At 41.4% G+C, this 19,866-nt stretch overlaps 1 protein-coding gene across 1 annotated transcript in view; it reads left to right on the top strand.

Annotated features, from left to right (window-relative positions):
- Positions 1-2,246: 2,246 nt before the first annotated feature.
- Positions 2,247-19,866, top strand: part of LOC139450345 (fibropellin-1-like) — a 40,771-nt gene continuing 23,151 nt past the window's right edge. Inside the window, exons 1-3 of the mRNA XM_071232026.1 lie at positions 2,247-2,306; positions 10,085-10,121; positions 18,168-19,445. Of these exons, the coding sequence (XP_071088127.1) occupies positions 2,298-2,306; positions 10,085-10,121; positions 18,168-19,445 (1,324 nt within the window). The 5' untranslated portion in view covers positions 2,247-2,297. The remainder of the gene's footprint in view (positions 2,307-10,084; positions 10,122-18,167; positions 19,446-19,866) is intronic.

Raw genomic sequence — 19,866 nt, 5'->3', positions numbered from 1 at the left:
TACATTGATCCTGTACCAGCCTGGATTAAACCACTCAATGCAAACCTACATCAACCCTTACAGTACCTGCTTACATCAGACCTCACAGTACCGGCCTATATCAAATTTCACAGTACCTCAATCCTCACAGTACCTGCCTACATCAAACCTCACAGTATCCGTCTACTTCAAATCTCACAGTACTCACGTAGATCAAACATCACATTTCCCGCCTACGTCAGTCCCCACAGTACCCATCCACATGAAACCCTCAACGAAACAGTCTTTTTAAACCCACCCACTTGAAACCTCACATTACCCACCTTCATCAAATCTCACAGTACCTGCCTCAATCAAAGCTGACCTTACCCGCGTACATTACCACCAAACCTCATGAAAACTTACAGTACCCGCCTAAATCAAACATCTCAGTACGAACCTATATCAAATAGCACAGTACCCGCCTACATCAAACCTCACGGTACCCGCCTACATTATACCATACATTATCCATCCACATCAAACCTCACAGTACTCGTCTACATTAAACCAAACACTATCCATCCACATCAAACCTCACAGTACTCGCCTTCAGCGAACCCCACAATGCCAGCCTACATCAAAACTCATATTATCGGTCTATCTCAAACCTCAATCTAATCTCATAGTACCCGCCTGCATCAAATCTCACATTGACCACCTGTGACAAACCTAAAAAAGATTGCTGAGTCACGCATACGGAAGTCGGTACAGTGTCACTCACGACACAGCATCTTGATTCAAGATCGACATCCGATCAAAAGATCATAATCTGGATTTTGCGAACGATTGACGACTTCATCAGTCACGAAGTCTTAGTTGTTTTTACTTCATACCGTTTTCATACTTCAGGCGACATTGGTTCCGGATGTCGGTGTAGGCCTTGGACAACAGTAATCCCCAGATATATGTTGAAACAATCAACCATTCCATTATAGGACGGTCCACCTGAAACACATTCCTTTATAACGGCCCTGTGCAATAACAAGACACTGCATATGATATCTGTGACTACAGTGTCAGTAGATGGTATTATGATATTCTGTAACTAGTGTTATACAATAGCTGATGTAAACGTTTTCACAGATACTATCGATGGTATCAAAACACTGCCTTCAGTTATATAGCATGATGTCTTCAATGGGGCTCCTACATCTGTCACTCTCACACAATCACAAACCATTGACACATTCACACTCACTCACAAACCGTCGCAGACACGTTCACCAACCGTCACAATCACACACAAACTGTTACACACTCACACTTACTCACAAACCGTCAAACAATCACAAACCGTCACACTCACACACAAACCGTCACACACTCACACTCACTCACAAACCGTCACAGACACAATCACAAACCGTCACTCTTACTCACAAACCGTCACACTCACACTCACTAACACACCGTCAAACAATCACAAACCGTCACACACTCACACACACACCGTCACACTCACTCACAAACCGTCACAGACACAATCACAAACCGTCACTCTTACTCACAAACCATCACACACTCACACTCACTCACAAACCGTCAAACAATCACAAACCGTCACACACTCACACACACACCGTCACACACTCACAAACCGTCACAGACACAATCACAAACCGTCACTCTAACTCACAAACCGTCACACAATCACACTCACTCACAAACCGTCAAACAATCACAAACGTCACACACTCACACACACACCGCCACAGACACACTCACTTATCTTCACACTCACTCACAAACCGTCACACTTACACACAAACCGTCACACACTCACACCCATTCAAATATCCCTGATCCATTTTGACTTACAATAAAAAATATCAACCTAACACCGAGACATTCAGTCAGATACTAAAACATTCAAAGGAAACCGTAATTTCCTGTCGTACCTAAAATGAGCGTTGAATAATAAATTAACAAAGACTCCAAACAAAGTGTCACTCTCATGGGTTCAGTCCATTTGATAGTACATTTTAGATCGCTGTTCATTTACATTTCCTTTGAGTGACTCCTTTGAGCTGCAATGTCTTCAGCAAGCCTAAACAAAGCACCAGTTCTTTTCTTTGTTGCTGATAAAATATTCACCTGCGTTGATGGTAGCAAAGGCATCAATTATATATTTGATTTGTTTCTTAAGCAGCAGAGCTACCTGATCCCTTATGTAGCCACGTTTGCGTCAGAAGACCTTCGCGCAAACACTCGAGTAAACACCATCGGCACTTTCGCCAAGACGTCAGTTCGCCGTCTGCCACTCAGGTGGTGAAAACATGGCCATGGTAAGCACATCTATTATTGTTTATAGGAACATATTTGTGCAATTGTCTTTTATGTAACAGTTACCGACAGTTTGACTTAACATGTATAGATTATTTTCAGTTCCAATTTGATAGATCACCTGACTTACATTTTGGCAGCAAAATGACATCGATGCATAAAAAAGTTGTTAATATTTGTGTCTGTAGTCTCTTTGCTATGTAATAGTTTCTCAGACACCCTTTTTAAGATGATAGGGGTATTTATCAACTTTAACGATATTACTTTTCAAATATCAATCACTTTTACGACCCGTGAAAATTCGGGGTAGAATAGGTCTACAGCAACCCATGCGTGCCGTAAAAGGCTACGATGCTTGTCGTAAGAGGCGACTTACGGGATCGGGTGGTCAGGCTCGCTGACTTGGTTGATGCATGTCATCGATCCCAATTGCGTGGATCGATGCTCATATTGTCAACCACAGGATTGTCTGGTCCAGACTCGATTATTTACAGACCGTTGTCATATATCTGGAATATTGCCGAATGCGGCGTTAAATAAACAAACAAAAACTTTTACTTTCTGTGGACATTTAGCATTTATCGGTGTCATTTTGCTGCATCAAAAACTATAACTTGCTAAAGATGTCCCCTTCTTCTCTCCAACGGCCCCAATATGGGTATCATGTGTGCAGCCCATTTCTGGAAAGAACATAGATGTCCTTGTATTTGACTATTAATATTCTGAATGCCAAAACGTCACTTATGTCACTGTATTAAATACCGACATCTTGAAGGCCAGAAGGACGCAATGGAGGTGAGGTGCGGTGAAATGTGGTTTAATGTCGCGTCCAAGATTATTGCACTTATATATCGTCGTGCATGTACGTGTGTGTTTGTGTGTCTGCTTGTAATAGTCCGGACGAATGCCAGATTTTACAGTGCCAGCCCACTAAGATACCATGCCGCAGGTTAACATGAATACCCCACTCAGACACAGTATACTGATTCCGAGCCGACCAGTCCCTGTTTTAGCCCCTTACTGCCGAGCGCCAGACAGGGTAAGAAGAAGTACAAACTTTTAACGTCTTTTGGTATGACGCTGTAGGGGAAGACACAATGGAAGTTAGGGATAGTTTCGCGCATTCTGTTAAGCGATTTGTCATGTTGAATAAATTTTGCCCTCAATGCGTTCTATAAACTTTCTGAAATGTCTGAACCAGGCCTTTGATGGGGAAAGAAAAAACTAATTATCTTTCCGTGAAATTTTAATTAAATATGATGACATAAAGCACATTAGCAATTGAGAAAAGTGGACGCCATGAACTTGAGCTGATGGTGAATATAGCTCGACTTGAAGTTCAAAACTGGAAAATCAAAATCAACCCCCATGTCGTTCAGCTTGGTACAAAGGTTGCAAACATTTTGAATTTCTATACACAGGGCTAGACAGGACATTGACTGTGGCCTCTTAATTGTTTCCTTAATTTCTCAGTCTGGTGGATGGTGGATGAGGTGAAGATAAGATTACACCTGTTGTGGGTCAAAGCAAAACGGACGACACTGTCTGCAGTCTGATGCATGATGGACGGCGCTTTCGATCTTGCCTCCAACCATACAAGTAGTAGAGGGGCGGTCGGGTAGCCCAGTGGTTTAAGCGATCGCTCGTTACCGCGAAGACCAGGGTTCGATTCCCGACATGGGTACAATGTGTGAAGCCCATTTCTGGTGTCCCCCGCCGTGATATTGCTGGAATATTGCTAAAATTATTGTGGATCGATACTGATCATGATGATGTCCATCTGGTCCAGACTCGAGTATTTACAAACCGCCATCATATAGCTGAAATATTGCTGAGTGCGGCGTTAAACAACAAACAAACAAACATGTCAGTCGCGTATGATTTAGCCTGTAAATAACGCCCGTTAGAATGACTGTCTTCCACCTCGTCGGAACGCAAAACACTCTACACGATGAGGGTTGGCCACTATTATAGATCAATGTGCGCACATTGTGAACAAAACACTCATATACCTGAGTTGTTGTAACCGAACATTGATTGACCCCGCTGTCCATTTCAGAATCAGTTTTGTACCACTCCTCAGCATACCTTTTTTCATTGTTCCGTTTTCAAGATTTAATTGTATAAAGGTTTTCTCGACTCTGGTATCATCGAATTAGGACCTGCCCATTATCATGTGAGGGATGAGGTTAGCTGAGTGTAACCGAATCACCCCATCTTCCCACAATGACTGTTGTTGAACTGACTGTGGACGAACTGAACTGTGGTCGAAGAGAAGGCTCCACTCATGAATAACTCTTAATCACGCTTGGTGTGGCAGACTTAAGTTCGGATAATACCTGACAATGAATACTTAACTAAAGAGAGTTCTTGGTGTTTAACGACCGTTTCAGACGCAATAGCTTTGGAAAATGAGTCAACAGGGTAACAACATCTGATCCCATAGACTGTGAGTGAGTGAGTTGGGTTTAATGCCGCATTTAACAGTATTCCAGTTATATCACGGCGTGTCAGCTTAATGTGGGAGGAAAGCCCGAAGTGATGCAGGTCTCAGACGTTTACCACTTCGGTGCCCAAGGGACGCAACTCTGCAGAGCGAATCGCGGCGCCTTAGACGACTGGGCCCCCCGTGCCCCCCTGTGGCTGGTTGAACTGTAAATTAAGACACCACCCAGGAAGAGGGTAAAGAAATGAGAAGGAAAACCTTCCTCCCCTAGGGACGACTCCCCCAAGACTCTAGAGTCGCGTACCCTAACATCCATACTGATGGAATGGGGGGCGGAACAAAATGAAAATATGAACAGTGACTATCTGTATTCTTTGAATCTTGCTTATTTATTACACTACAAGAAAATATGCAAGCTAAACGAGAAAAGATTACGTGTGTATTTTGTAACATATTTATCTACTGCAAGATGTTTAAAAAATATAATCATAAGAGGCAAAATAGCGGTGAGAATTACAGGATCACTAAATATCAGCAAAAAACGTTTTAATGTACGGCATTATGGGAAATATCGCTTTCTCGCTCTATCGCTTTCTCGCTCTATCGCTTTATCGCTTTCTCGCTCTATCGCTTTCTCGCTCTATCGCTTTCTCGCTCTATCGCTTTATCGCTTTCTCGCTCTATCGCTTTATCGCTTTCTCGCTCTATCGCTTTATCGCTTTATCGCTCTATCGCTCTATCGCTCTATCGCTTTATCGCTCTATCGCTCTCTCGCGGTTTAGCAATATTCCCTCTTGTGGGTTTTAATCATAAAAGAGAGCTGAGATTTTTCCAGTCGCATTTCAAATTATACATATGGACGGAATGTTGAAATTTTCTCACTATCTACTGAAATATAATTTAACAGTACAGACATATGTGCTTTTATAACAATCCACGTATTTCTGCGTAAAAAAGAATTTGATTGATTTATGACCCTATTTAGCTATTGGATCCCCCGCCCCCAGGCCAAGTTATCAAAACAAATAGCAAATAACACCGCTCAATAGCGCTGAGTAGTACGTACTTCCTAAAAAGCAATAGTGTTTTCCTAAAAACAACGCTTATATCAACGTTTATTCTGTTTGCGGAGTAGATGTCATCAAAGTGGAAGTCCTCACCCCAGCAATGGTTAATACTACCGGATGTCCTTTATGTAATTTCTAGTTTTTGGATGACATATTGTTCTCAGTAACCGTAATGTGGAAATAGATATTTGATTGGTTTTATATTCAAGTTGGTATTTCCGCTATTCAAAGTGTTCAGTGAGGCCGTCTTATCAACAGTCATTTCTGAGACATAAATGCAAAGTATAAATACCTTATTCGAAAGTAATAAGCGCCCCGCTCTAATCAACGCTATTTTTGCTAAAATATTGGCTAGTGAACAATCCCAATTAGCACCCCTTGCGATTGATTAATCTACACCAGACTTATTTATTCGCGTATAATACGCACTCGTGCGTTATATGCACACTTAATTATGGACAATTAAATTTGGGAAAAATATATCTGTCGTATATCAACATTTCAGGCTGTCAGCATAAACCACGAAATTTATCTTTCAACCCACCTTTCTTTTTCGCCAAAATATTATTCTTTAGAGCGCCCTGGGCACTTATTACGTCGAATACGGTAATTATGTCTACGCTATTTTTTTTCATTTATAATTAACATTAATTTATCTATTTTTGTGTACATCGACCGTCTGCCACTCTGAACAAGATGTGCAAGTATGTCACTGATGATTTACTGTTTACATTTATATATAGCCAAGGTCACCTGACATTTAGTAAGTAATAAATATAAATGTAAACAGTAAATCATCAGTGACATACTTGCACATCTTGTTCAGGGTGGCAGACGGTCAATGTACACAAAAATGGGGATTAACAAATAGGATTAGCATCTTATAAATAACAGCAATTAAGTGTTTCAAGGCATAAAGATGTCATGGCTCCAGGGTAATGAGCCTTTGCAATTAAATGTTCTTCAGACAATGGGTGTCGTAAATCAGTCGCTATGACAGTCTTTGAACATTTGGATATGTTATGGTGCAAGGCTGCATGTCTGTTCCAACATCGCATCATTCAAAGACAATCAAAGGGTTACTTGCATTTTATAATAATGCAATGTTGACACGTGATCATTTTGTGAAAAAAGAGTGAATAAGAATTCAATATTACCAATTCAATAATTATGATTCATGTCCAGACGAGTAAAAGTAGGATGCGAGTGTACAATACCCGGAGAGTTATTTCTAAATAATAACAATGTTTCAATGTAGCAAAGTAGCAGCTTTTCCCAAAGGAGTATCTGTGTTGATCGAAGCGACTGATTTGGAATTTGTATTTACACTGGATTGTTTTGGAAGATTCGTTAGCCATCCCTACATTTCATTCACTGATTCGTGCAACACGCTCCCCAGTGATAACACGCTATCCAGTGCTACGCGTCCATGAACAGCAATAGCCAGGCATGCCCAGACACTTTTCATAGTCCCTACCAGGGGACCTTGTCTCCATTGTGGAGACACTACTTGACTATCGTGTGGATCATCACGTCATTGACGCCCAACTTAATCAAGACTTCAAGCCTATCCACACATCTTTCCACCTTAACAACAGAAAGAAAGCTTAGGGACAAAATCTACCAGAGTCATGAAACAAAGCACCCTCTAGAGACAAACCTAACACCAGGAGGCAGAACCAGAAACTATTAAATTCAGAGAAATGGCGTTTTACACACTAATGTAGTGGTTATGATCTCGAATGAGTTCAAAGTTATGACCCTTGCTTCATGCTTTTCAACGTGATTCATACTGCGTGAAATGGGGACACGTTTTCTCAGAAACTACTGAAGTTACATGAATGATATTTTATATGATTATCTAAGAGATACTTGTCAAGACTTAGTTCGAAAATTGGTCCCGTCAATAAGTGTTTAATTACAACCCTTGATCCATGTTATTACACATAGTGCATAGTGTGTGCAATTGGAACAGGTTTTCTCAGCAACTACTGAAGTTACATGAATGAACATTTGCATGCTGATCTAAGAGATACTTGTCAGGACTATGTTCGAAAATTGGTCAGGTAAATAATTTTTGTATAGAGTTGAGGCCCTTGATCCATAAAATTTTATTCAGTGCGTAGTGTCTAGTCACTGAAACTCGATGATAGCGTGTATGACATAATATATTCGTAAAGAAAAAAATCTATATGTATATACAGGGGTGTGATTTTTTTCTTTACGAATATATTATGTCATACACGCTATCATCGAGTTCCTGTGTGTCTAGTTTGTGTGTTCGTATTAATGTGTGTTTATATGTTGCTGGTTTTCTGTTTTGGAATTGTTGTGTGATTAATTTGTAGATTGGGTTTTGTTGTGCACCAGCCCAGTAGTAAAGACTAACGTGGTCACGACTGAGTGGGGATAAGGTATTGTCTGTAAGTAATAGTAGATTGTTAAGGGAGGTACCCGCTCTTGTACCAAGGGCCATTGGTGGGACGAAAGCACAAAGCACTCCGGACAAACAGGTCATGCTCTAACTGAAACTACCAACACACACCTTGACTTCTTAATATATACAATCGCAGCAACGATTCGTTGTAGGTCCTAACACCGCAACATTTGCTTGATAATTGTATTGGTGAAGATTCTAGGTTAGAATTGTGTAATAGTTGACTATAGTTGACTGACGGAATCGGGTGGTCAGGATTGCTGACCTTGTTGACGCATGTCATCGTATCACAATTGCTTAGATCGATGCTCGTGATGTCAATCACTGGATTGTCTGGCCAGACTCGAGTGTGGCGTTAAACAACATACAAAACAATGATAATGGTATTCGAATCTACATGTCATTATAATTGCTGAACAGTTGTTACTCATTAATCTTGTTAATTACACACTCACATTATAAATGCCACTAAAACAAGTTATATATAAAAAAAGTGTAACAGTAGTATTGTATTTATCCACACACATTTAACGCTGGTCTTTCAACATTTAGTATTCTTTGAAAATTTGGAATATGGTGCAAAGCTGCATGTCCGTGCGAACATGGCACCATTCAAAGACAATCATATTATGATGCAACGTTGACAAGTAACCATTTTATGAAAAAAGAGTGAATAAGAATTCAATATTACCAAGTCCAATAATAAAGTTACATGTCAAGACGAGTAACAGTGGGATGCGAGTGTACAATAGCCGTCGATATATTTCAAAATGATAACGATGTTTCAATGTAGCAAAGTAGCAGCTTTTCCCAAAGGAGTATCTGTGTTGATCGAAGCGACTGATTGTTTCTATTAATACACCCTTGCGAGAATTATTTGAAATTAACACAATCAACGCCAGTTATTCATTTCATCGCGCCAAGCTGTTCGTCTCGTGGAAATCGGAATGCCATAGTTAGGTGCTGGACAAACCATTCCCGGGAATAGTATTTTAAAGTATGCCTGTGCATGTTTGTAAGAAAGACTACCATCGGATAACTTAGGTTTATGATCATGCCAGTGGGTGCAGCGTCTTGGTTTCTGAATTAGTACGGGAGTCCTCCATTGTACACGTACACTCTACGCCTTCCTTAGATAGGCAAATACTTCACTCTCATTTCTGAGGGAGGGATGCCCAATGTGAAGCAGGTCTTAGATGTTTAGATGGTGAGACCCATGGAAATCACAAAGTGATGCAGGTCTTTGATGAAACCCACGGAAAGCACAAAGTGATGCAGGTCTTTGGTGAAACCCACGGAAAGCACAAAGTGATGCAGGTCTTTGGTGAAACCCACGGAAAGCACAAAGTGATGCAGGTCCTTGGTGAAACCCACGGAAACCAGAAAAGTGACATAAGCCTTAGATGTTTAACACTTGGGTGAAAACCACGGAAAGCACAAAGCAACAGAGGTCTTAGATGTTTACCACTTTGGTGAAACCCATGAGAAGGAACAAAGTGATGCAGGTTGTAAGTGTTTACTAATTTGGTGAAACAACGGAAATGTTTACCTCTTTGGTAAAATCCGCGGAAAGCACAAAGGGTCACACTAGGATGCAGCATATGGGCGTCGAGTAAGATGACTGGGCTACCATCGTCCACCAAACTAATGCTTTTGGTTCCTTCATTGTTTAACTAGCGCTTTATATGCATATGCAGCCATCATTCTTTCATCAGTTTTTTTTTCTTCATACGTCATATGAGTCATGATCACAGATGAGGATAAGGGTTATGTTATCGATATTCGTATTCCTAGGACTGATTGATACCGACTTTTAATTTCTTCTTCCAGATGACGTCGTTCTGGCTGGTTCTTCTGCTATGTGCAGGTGAGTACACAGTTACCAGGTCCTGTAATACCAAGTGTTAATTAAAAGTAACACTACAACATAAAAACATATTCGATAAGATAATACTGCTGTGCATTTAAGCAAACACTGAATACATATAAAATAAATACTACAATGGATATTCTCGCCATATATCGACCTTCGCAAACAAGCCAAAGGTGAAAACGTGCGAGATTTGCTTAGATCGCGCATTCTAATGTTTTTCGTGCATAACACTTTCGAAAATGCTAAATATTGACATGATGTAAAATGTCGCATGAGCTATTTATTACTGCAGTGCTGGTGCTTGTTTCTTGATTTTCTTCTGTAGATAAAAAAATATTCACTGTGGTTTAAAGTTAAGCATTTGCTAGCTTAGTCTTAGCTTTGGGGAAAGAAGGTTGATCAAGAAGTATTCCGAAAGGACTTACAAATGCTCATGCGCCTTGACCTTATGATACTGCAGATGCGTGTGGACAGTGTCCAAAACGCGAAAATGATCGCGATTGTTTGTTTTTAATGTTAAGTGGGAACGGATCTCGAAAGTCATTCGGACTTTTCACTTCGTGGGAATAGTTTCCATAAGGCATATCTGTTTGTCTCAATCCCATATTTGCAAAATATAGGTACTATTATCCGAAATAGATACCACACTTATGAGATTATTATGTTAGACCAATAGCTATCAGAGCAACCTTGACTTGCTTTTTGCGTGGTCACTTATCACGTAAGCATATGACGTCATCAGTTGTATCATGACGTAATGACATTTCAAAGTGATGTCATACCGGTCTCACAACTGAGGGAGAGAGTGCTATGGAAAAGTACTGCCAAATATTGTAATTTACAATGACGATAGAAGGGGGTTGAAGTAGCTTAAATAGTCCCCCTAAGAGAGTATCAATAGTCCACATCATTCAACGTAGGAGATAATAAGTCCTACGTAAGAGATACTTAGACAAAAAACATTTCACCGTGGCACTACTACGCTTCCGTACAATGTGTATGCTCAAAGCGCTTACATTGTAACCTTGGTCAATGCACTCGGTATTCATTCTCAGCTCCCTGTGAGGTGCCAGAAGGTTAACTGTTTATATCTACCATACCATTTATTCTCATACCACTGAGCACCCATCTGCTGGGTGAACAGAGGCACATTACGAACAAGGTCCTTGTCTAAGGTGACACCATACGTGTTACATGTGCTTGAGAGACCGCCACCGTGGTCTAGTGGTAGAGCGTCCGCCCGGAGAGCGGAAGGTCCGGGCTCGATCCCCAGCCGCGTCATACCAAAAGACGTTAAAAGATGGTACTTGTTACCCTGTCTGACGCTCGGCATTAAGGGGCTAAAACAAGGACTGGTCGGCTAGGAGTCAGTATACTGTGTCTGAGTGGGGTATTCATGTTAAACTGCGGCATGGTATCTCAGTGAGCTAGCACTATAAATCGGCATCAGTCCGGGCTAGTACAAGCAGCCACACACACACATAAACGTACATGCACGTTACTATATAAGCGCAATAATCTTGGACGCGACGTTAAACCCCATTTTACCTCACCTCACCTCACATGTGCTTGAGTGTGGGGCAAGACCGGAGCTCCAGAAACTCAGGAGCTACTGAACGCGGCCACCGATCCCAGGTGTCTCCGCGACCAACTTTACTAACTTCACCTCAACTCATTTATACTAATATACACACGCATCGTTGAACACCTTGTGGACGTTCGTTTTCATGTCTGTAGGTGACCTATTTCCATTGTGCCAGCTTTACCATCCAATCATAATGAAAGTAATAAACAACACGCTTCTTTATCCCAAAGGCACTTTATTATAATAAAATACATGAAAGGGTATTGCCTCTTTGAATAGTTCCTGTCCATTAAACCGTGTCTTGTGTTCCCCTGGGTGATACTCCATCATTGTAGTTTTATGCTTTTTCGATCATCTGTATCGGACACTGGTATTATTACCATGGTTCGTTTCCTATCGTTTCATGGTAGAGCGGAAGGTCCGGGGTTCGATCCCTAGCCGCGTTATACCAAAAGACGTTAAAAGATGGTACTTCTTCTTACCCTGTCTGGCGCTCGGCAGTAAGGGGCTAAAACAGGGACTGGTCGGCTCGGAGTCAGTATACTGTGTCTGAGTGGGGTATTCATGTTAACCTGCGGCATGGTATCTCAGTGTGCTAGCAGGGGCGGTCGGATAGCCTAGTGGTTAAAGCGTTCGCTCGCCACGCCGAAGACCAGGGTTCGATTCCCGACATGCGTACAATGTGTGAAGCCCATTTCTGGTGTCGCCCGCCGGGATGTTGCTGGAATATTGCTAAAAGCGGCGTAAAACCATACTCACTCACTCACTCAGTGTGCTAGCACTATAAATCGGCATCAGTCCGGGCTAGTACAAACAGCCACTCACACACATACACGTGCATGCACGTTACTATATAAGTGCAATAATCTTGGACGCGACGTTAAACCCCATTTTACCTCACCTCACCTCACATGTGCTTGAGTGTGGGGCAAGACCGGAGCTCCAGAAACTCAGGAGCTACTGAACACGGCCACCGATCCCAGGTGTCTCCGCGACCAACTTTACTAACTTCACCTCAACTCATTTATACTAATAAACACACGCATCGTTGAACACCTTGTGGACGTTCGTTTTCATGTCTGTAGGTGACCTATTTCCACTGTGGCAGCTTTACCATCCAATCATAATGAAAGTAATAAACAACACGCTTCTTTATCCCAAAGGCACTTTATTATAATAAAATACATGAAAGGGTATTGCCTTTTTGAATAGTTCCTGTCCATTAAACCGTGTCTTGTGTTCCCCTGGGTGATACTCCATCATTGTAGTTTTATGCTTTTTCGATCATCTGTATCGGACACTGGTATTATTACCATGGTTCGTTTCCTATCGTTTCATGGTAGAGCGGAAGGTCCGGGGTTCGATCCCCGGCCGCGTTATACCAAAAGACGTTAAAAGATGGTACTTCTTCTTACCCTGTCTGGCGCTCGGCAGTAAGGGGCTAAAACAGGGACTGGTCGGCTCGGAATCAGTATACTGTGTCTGAGTGGGGTATTCATGTTAACCTGCGGCATGGTATCTCAGTGGGCTGGCACTGTAAAATCTGGCATTCGTCCGGACTATTACAAGCAGACACACAAACACACACGTACATGCACGACGATATATAAGTGCAATAATCTTGGACGCGACGTTAAGCTTTATTTCACTTCTCTTCCTATCGTTGCAATCGTGTGAATGAGTGAGTGTGTTATTTAACGCCGCTCTCATCAATAATTCAGCTTTATCACGATGGTCCTTAAATAATCAAATATTAACCGGACAATTCAGTGATTGATATCATGAGCATCGAACTTCTCAATTTGTACACACAAACATGCATCAACCAAGTCAGCGAGTCTGTCCACCCTTTCCCGTAAGTTGCCTCTCACGACAAGCTTTTGTTCCTGAAGACCAATTCCAACCCGAATCCCCGCGGGACAGTGGCCATTGATGACAGCCACTGATCAAGCTCACATATCGATCTGAGCCATGCTTCCAATGCTGATTTTAGTCGGCTCTTACATACGCTTTTTGTCGCGGATTCCCAACGGGGGGCTTGAATCGATCATATGTCTTTTGCATTTTTAACATCTGTTGTGTTCAACTGACACTTGAGTGAGTGAGTGAGTGAGTATGGTTTTACGCCGCTTGTAGCAATATTCCAGCAATATCACGGCGGGGGACACCACAAATGGGCTTCACACATTGTAACTATGTCGGGAATCGAACCCGGGTCTTCGGCGTGACGAGCGAACGCTTTAACCAGTAGGCTACCCGACCGCCCCACTGACACTTGAAGGATGCATTACTGTATGTTAATGCATCGAACCCGGAGTTCCTCAACATACAGCCGTACGAATAGAAGAGTGACCCTATTCCACATTGGTGAAAATAAAAGCTACGAAACTCTTTCCCGATTCATAAGTCATCTCTGCTAATAGCAGAGTCCATTTTATTATTTTATGAGAGCATGTGTTTAATTATCACCATCAAATAGTGATAACACCAGGTGTTCGTGAAAAGGTGAGCGTATCCTGCCCCATTTCTGGGTATATTGCCCTTTGACAAACACATGCAAAGACAAGTTAATGGTTCATCTGAAACAACACACTGGAACATATGGTACAAATCAAAATTGGGAATTGCACTGGCCATAAGCTAAGTCACTTGTGGTCCAAATTTGGAAACGTCAACATATGTCTACCATACATCGTGTTGAAATCTTCGTAGAAAGAGCAAGATCGATCATTTGTAGAATTAACCTATCCCTTCTTCATTACGTAATAGCGATCACGGGCAAATTTTGAGACACGAATTTGGTGATACATTTGCTGACCCAGCAATATATCTCTTTGTAAGGTTATATATATTTGGAAGCAGTATGAAAGAGCAACATACATTTGTGTCAACTTCCCTGCATGTATTCAGAAAGCCAGTCGACATTGTTATTGCCAATTCTAATTGCGATTGTCCCATACTATTGTTGTGACCCGACCCACAACACAATTCCGTCATTGTAAAGAAGTATGTCTTGCTGATACACCTAGCAACCATAGCGTGATTATTCCATCGATCCCCTCAATGTTGGGAGAAAGCTACTGTTCATCATACCAAACAGTGCATCACGCTCATGTATTGGCTGAAAGGTTCAGACAGCAGGACGTGGTTTAAATATTACATGTGCTTCACAGATCGATTATGACGGGCTGCCTGTGAACGATTGTGTTTATCGTTGGACATAAGTGATCGATGCCATTTATAGCCGTATTCAGATGTAAATAAACACTCAATGACAGTTGTATTGTCTTATCTATTAAAATATGTAAGATGTAATATATGTAAAAATAGTCTTAATAACAAAATCATGAGCGTAAAACGAACAAGGTTGTACATGAAATTTGAAGAATCTGTTTCTGAACGGTTGGTATTGATTAGTGTTTTAGTGTTGTCATGAAATAAATAACTGTGCTCCAGGGATAGTGAAAGCGTATCATAATTCAATATTTTCATCACGAATGCGTGTCAGCCAGGTCATTCTCGATATGGGATGTTCTTTTAGCACTCTTTTCGACACATAACTCGGTGAAAGGGATCCATATTTCATCACAGCAGTATTTTCTATTCTCAATAACTAAGTAATTATGTGTTCGATATTCTTTTTGTCACATTTGTACGATTTCCTTAAGTTTCATACAATGGTCATGATCAAGCACAAATTACAATTATATAATTATATACCCAACTAATAAGTCTGGCAGAGATGGACCAATCGCCCAAGGAGCGAAAGTTCACTTTTTAGAGTTGCGTCCCTTAGTCGTGCTAGAATCCGATGATCGTTGTTTCGAATCCCCGATTTGCCATGATTGTGATTCTTGGTATGTCAACATCATACCTGTTTTCTAGGGTATACATAGTAACATCAGCAGCCTGCTTCAATTAAGTATCACTAATTCAGCGTCCTGTGAAGGCTGTGGTCGTACACTGCACAAGCATAACTGAGTTTAGTTCCATGGGGTGTTAACACATAATATAAGACGACGTAACATGTAGCATCTTCCCGAGGCAAGGGAGTTAACTGACTATAAGAGTCCAGTTTCCACCCTTGTCGAACAAGGCTGGAATTTCCAGGATCGATCGTAGCGCCACCAGTGGCTATTACCAGTTATGTCCCTTCTATGTTCCTTCTATTAACCAATCAGATTCCACCTCTCATATTACAAACGGGCGACACCAAGGCAAGACGATCTGCTCGATAATCTAGATCTATATTGTAATACAACGGGTCTTACCCCGCGAAGTGCATCAAATCGAGTTAGCACCTTGATTAAATGCATAAAGAATTTACAAAATATCTGTCGACGCCAATTTTGCGGTACACATGCTTCGCAAATCCTGCAGTCGACCGACATATGCACGTTGAAATTCCTGTTGTTAACGAACCGGATGTCTAGTTCGTGGATAATGCACAGACTCGTTCGCCCAGCCAAAATGTAGCTCCATAAATACAAGCCTAGTTCGGCAATGGTGGAAACTGGACTTTTATAGTCAGTTAACTCCCTTGCCTCGGGAAGATGAACTTATAGATGGAATGCACCTGACTGCAGCGTTGTACAACAGCCACAAAAATATTATACAATAGCTAATAATAACGAATAAAGGATTTTAGTAAAGGAAAAATGACAATTATTGTCAACATTCTTTCACAGTACACACCACATGCATCCGCTAAAATTGCTACATTAAATATGAATGTAGGTAAATATACGTACAAAACATAAACGACAAAGATCGATTAATATGATTTGCATTCATAAATAAGATGGATGATGTTGTTTATTGATAATTTCACATGTAGACATACATCATTAGTCGGCGTCAATAAATCTATAAATATGTTAAATTGTTTACCTGGAATAATATACAAAATATAAAACACGAATGACTTGGGGTAAGGCAGTGTGAGAGTGAGTGAGTTGGGTTTAACGCCGCTTTTAACAGTATTCCAGTTATATCACGGCGTGTCAGCTTAATGTGGGAGGAAAGCCCAAAGTGATGCAGATCTCAGGCGTTTACCACTTCGGTGAAACCCACGAGCACGGCTATGGTGCTGACAAACCTAGAAACATAATCGGGGCGAACCGGGATTCGAACCCACAAAGGGAAGGAACGCAACTCTGCACAGCGAATCGCGGCGCCTCAGACGACTGTGCCACCCGTGCCCCGACTTTGATGGAACTATTGTCTTACAATATCACTATGATCCAGCGGATCAACACGGCGCAAAGACATTTTGTAGCATGCGTGACAGTGATGCAAGTACCTGTACTGTCATTAAGCGCACGTGTAACTCAGAAGGTAAAACAAATTGTAATTTGCATGCGGTCCTTCAGAATCAGGAACAAGGGTACAGTAAACTACGGTTATAACGAACACGCTTATAACGAACTGACGGATATAACGAACTTACTTTTTAGTCCCGGGCATTTGTTTATATATGCTCGATATATGCTTATGACGAACAACGGTTATAACGAACTAAAATGAATGGTCCCTTTGAGTTCGTTATAACCGTAGTTTACTGTATATGGAGTATGATATAAAAGTTGAAAATAAAACATATTATGAAAACAAAACTAGTAATATGTTTTCACTGCAATGACCTCCTGAAACATTTGTTTGTTACAGATGGGCGGTATTCCCTATTTAAACTACTGACCACTTTACCATATTGTACCAAAGAAAGAAAACGCACAATACATGATTGTGTTACATCCTTGTGAAATTATTAGCAATTCATTCTTAAAATGTCGTTACTGATGGGGAAGGGCAAGGGAGAGAACAGAGTGAGGAAGGGCAAGGAAGGGTAAATGTTTAATGTGGTGGTGTTACAGCGCTGTCAAAACAAACATCTTCATAAAAAGTTTGTTTAACGCCGTTTAACATGAATACCCCTCTCAGACACAATTTACTGACTCCTAGCCGACCAGTTCTTGTTTTAGCCACATATTGCCAATGCTAGGCAGGGTAACAACAAGTACCATCTTTTAACGAATTTTGGTATGAGGCGGCCGAGGATCGAACCATCCGTTCTCCGGGCAGACGAACTGTCTCGTGACAAATATAATGCACCATTGAAGATCTGGGGTAGAATAGGTGTTAAGAAACCCATATGCTTGTCGTAAGAGGCAACTAAGGGGATCGGGTGGTCAGGTTCCCTGATTAATGTTAATCCCCTTATTGCCAAGGTGTAGCACATTTGTCTTCAGGTGCTTCAGCCATAACAAAGGGACGACAATTTGATGCCTCGTTATTTGAACAACCGTACAATTCTGGATTGTACATTTTATATATTTCCACCGTGAACACTAACACATATGGATACACAACTGTATGTGCTGGTCCCGTATTAAATGTTAACGTTTTGTTTTAGTTAATCCCCCCATATTCAACTCATTTTGCTCGTTTGTCTTCAGGTGCTTCAGCGATGCCAAAGGGACGACAATTCGTTGCAGCGTTCTTTGAACAACCATTCCAAAGTTCAAGCTTTCCAAACATGTTCTTTGTGATTCTGTCTGAGTTCAATGCCACTGTTCACGTTGAGAGTGGATTCGGTATTTCGGAAGATTTACACATCCAAGGCATGGTGGACTACAAGTACAAAGTTGATGAAAGTTTTTATTACAAAGCCAACCTTCAGGTGACTGACATGTCATTCTACTTTACATCCACTGAGGAAATAACCTTGTTCTGTTACCACGTTCTTGCTAATAAAGGAGAAGGATACCTTGCCTTGCCGACTGAGACTTTATCCACGGAGTACATTGTAGTGACACACATTGATAATCACTCAGTTACAACTGATGAGACTTCACTTCCCTACACAAAGAAGACACAGACTGCTTTCCTCATCATCTCTACGGAGGACAATACCCAGGTGGTCATCAGTCTTAAGATACAAGGACCCCTTATGGCAGGTGGGTGTGGCAATGGGGCATTCTTCAATGGGGAGAGCAGAACATTTACACTCAACAAGTATCAGACAGTTGGTGCCTACTGTGCAGAGGATATTACTGGAACACTGATTACCAGTGACAAACCCGTGGCTGTGATTAGTGGGCATAACATGAAGTATACTACAAGCGTTAAAGATGGCATGCAAGAAATGTTACTGCCCGTGAAATCATTTGGAAGAAGTTTTTACTTGCCAGAACCGCCATCTACTACTGGAGGGGCAATATACAGAGTTGTAGGATCAACAGCGTCGACCTCCGTACGCTCCCCGTCCGTTAGTGGCATATCTTTCTCCGTGGGTGGACGGGAGTCTCATGACATAACTATTGACTCTACCACAGGTCCAGTGTACATTGAAGCCGACAAACCAGTTCTTGTTGTGCAGATGACTATAACCACACCGTCACTGGCAATCGTTCCACCGACTAGTCTATACTCCAGCTCTTATGACATTGGAAAACCCGTTCTTCATGCGACATATGACCTGAAGAAGGTGTATATAACAGTCATTGTTCCCACTGACAAGGTTCTAGGAATACGACCACAGATATTTCCACAATTCAAAGTAATTAAAGGAAGCTGTTTCTCAGAGGCATCAGTGGAGTTGACATCACCAGGATTCTACCGTCTGACTCACGTAGATGATGTTCCATTTGGCGCTATGATGTACATGTTTCCGTTTAGTGACAGTCAGTGTGTGTTTACCCATCCGGCCGGACTGAATCTGACAAATGATCTTCGTAAGTACAGTGTCAACGTTTATGCCTATTCATTATCAAGTTATCATTTTAACCTGCCTGTTAAGTTGACACCACGTACAGTAAAGTACGGTTATAACGAACTCAAAGGGACTATTAATTTTAGTTCGTTTTAACCGTAGTTCGTTATAAGCATATATACAGCATAACTACAGCAAATAGTCGGGACCAAAAAAGAAGTTCGTTATATCCGTCAGTTCGTTATAAGCGTGTTCGTTATAACCGTAGTTTACTGTAACTGCAAACGTTTACACTGCTTGAACGTTCCGGGCATATAACGTTTTCACATTGCGATCATAATTTGCGGTTGCCAGACATTACAGTGATTGTGAAAAAGTATTTTTCTTGTTGTCACACACCACTACTCAGCACTACTCCAGCAGTGTAACTGCGTTATGTAGAA

The sequence above is a fragment of the Haliotis cracherodii genome, unplaced genomic scaffold, assembly GCF_022045235.1.
Source record: "Haliotis cracherodii isolate W230 unplaced genomic scaffold, xgHalCrac1.p SCAF_8, whole genome shotgun sequence".
In the NCBI taxonomy this organism is placed as follows: Eukaryota; Metazoa; Mollusca; class Gastropoda; order Lepetellida; family Haliotidae; genus Haliotis; species Haliotis cracherodii.
This window is presented reverse-complemented; position numbering and strand designations above follow the sequence as displayed.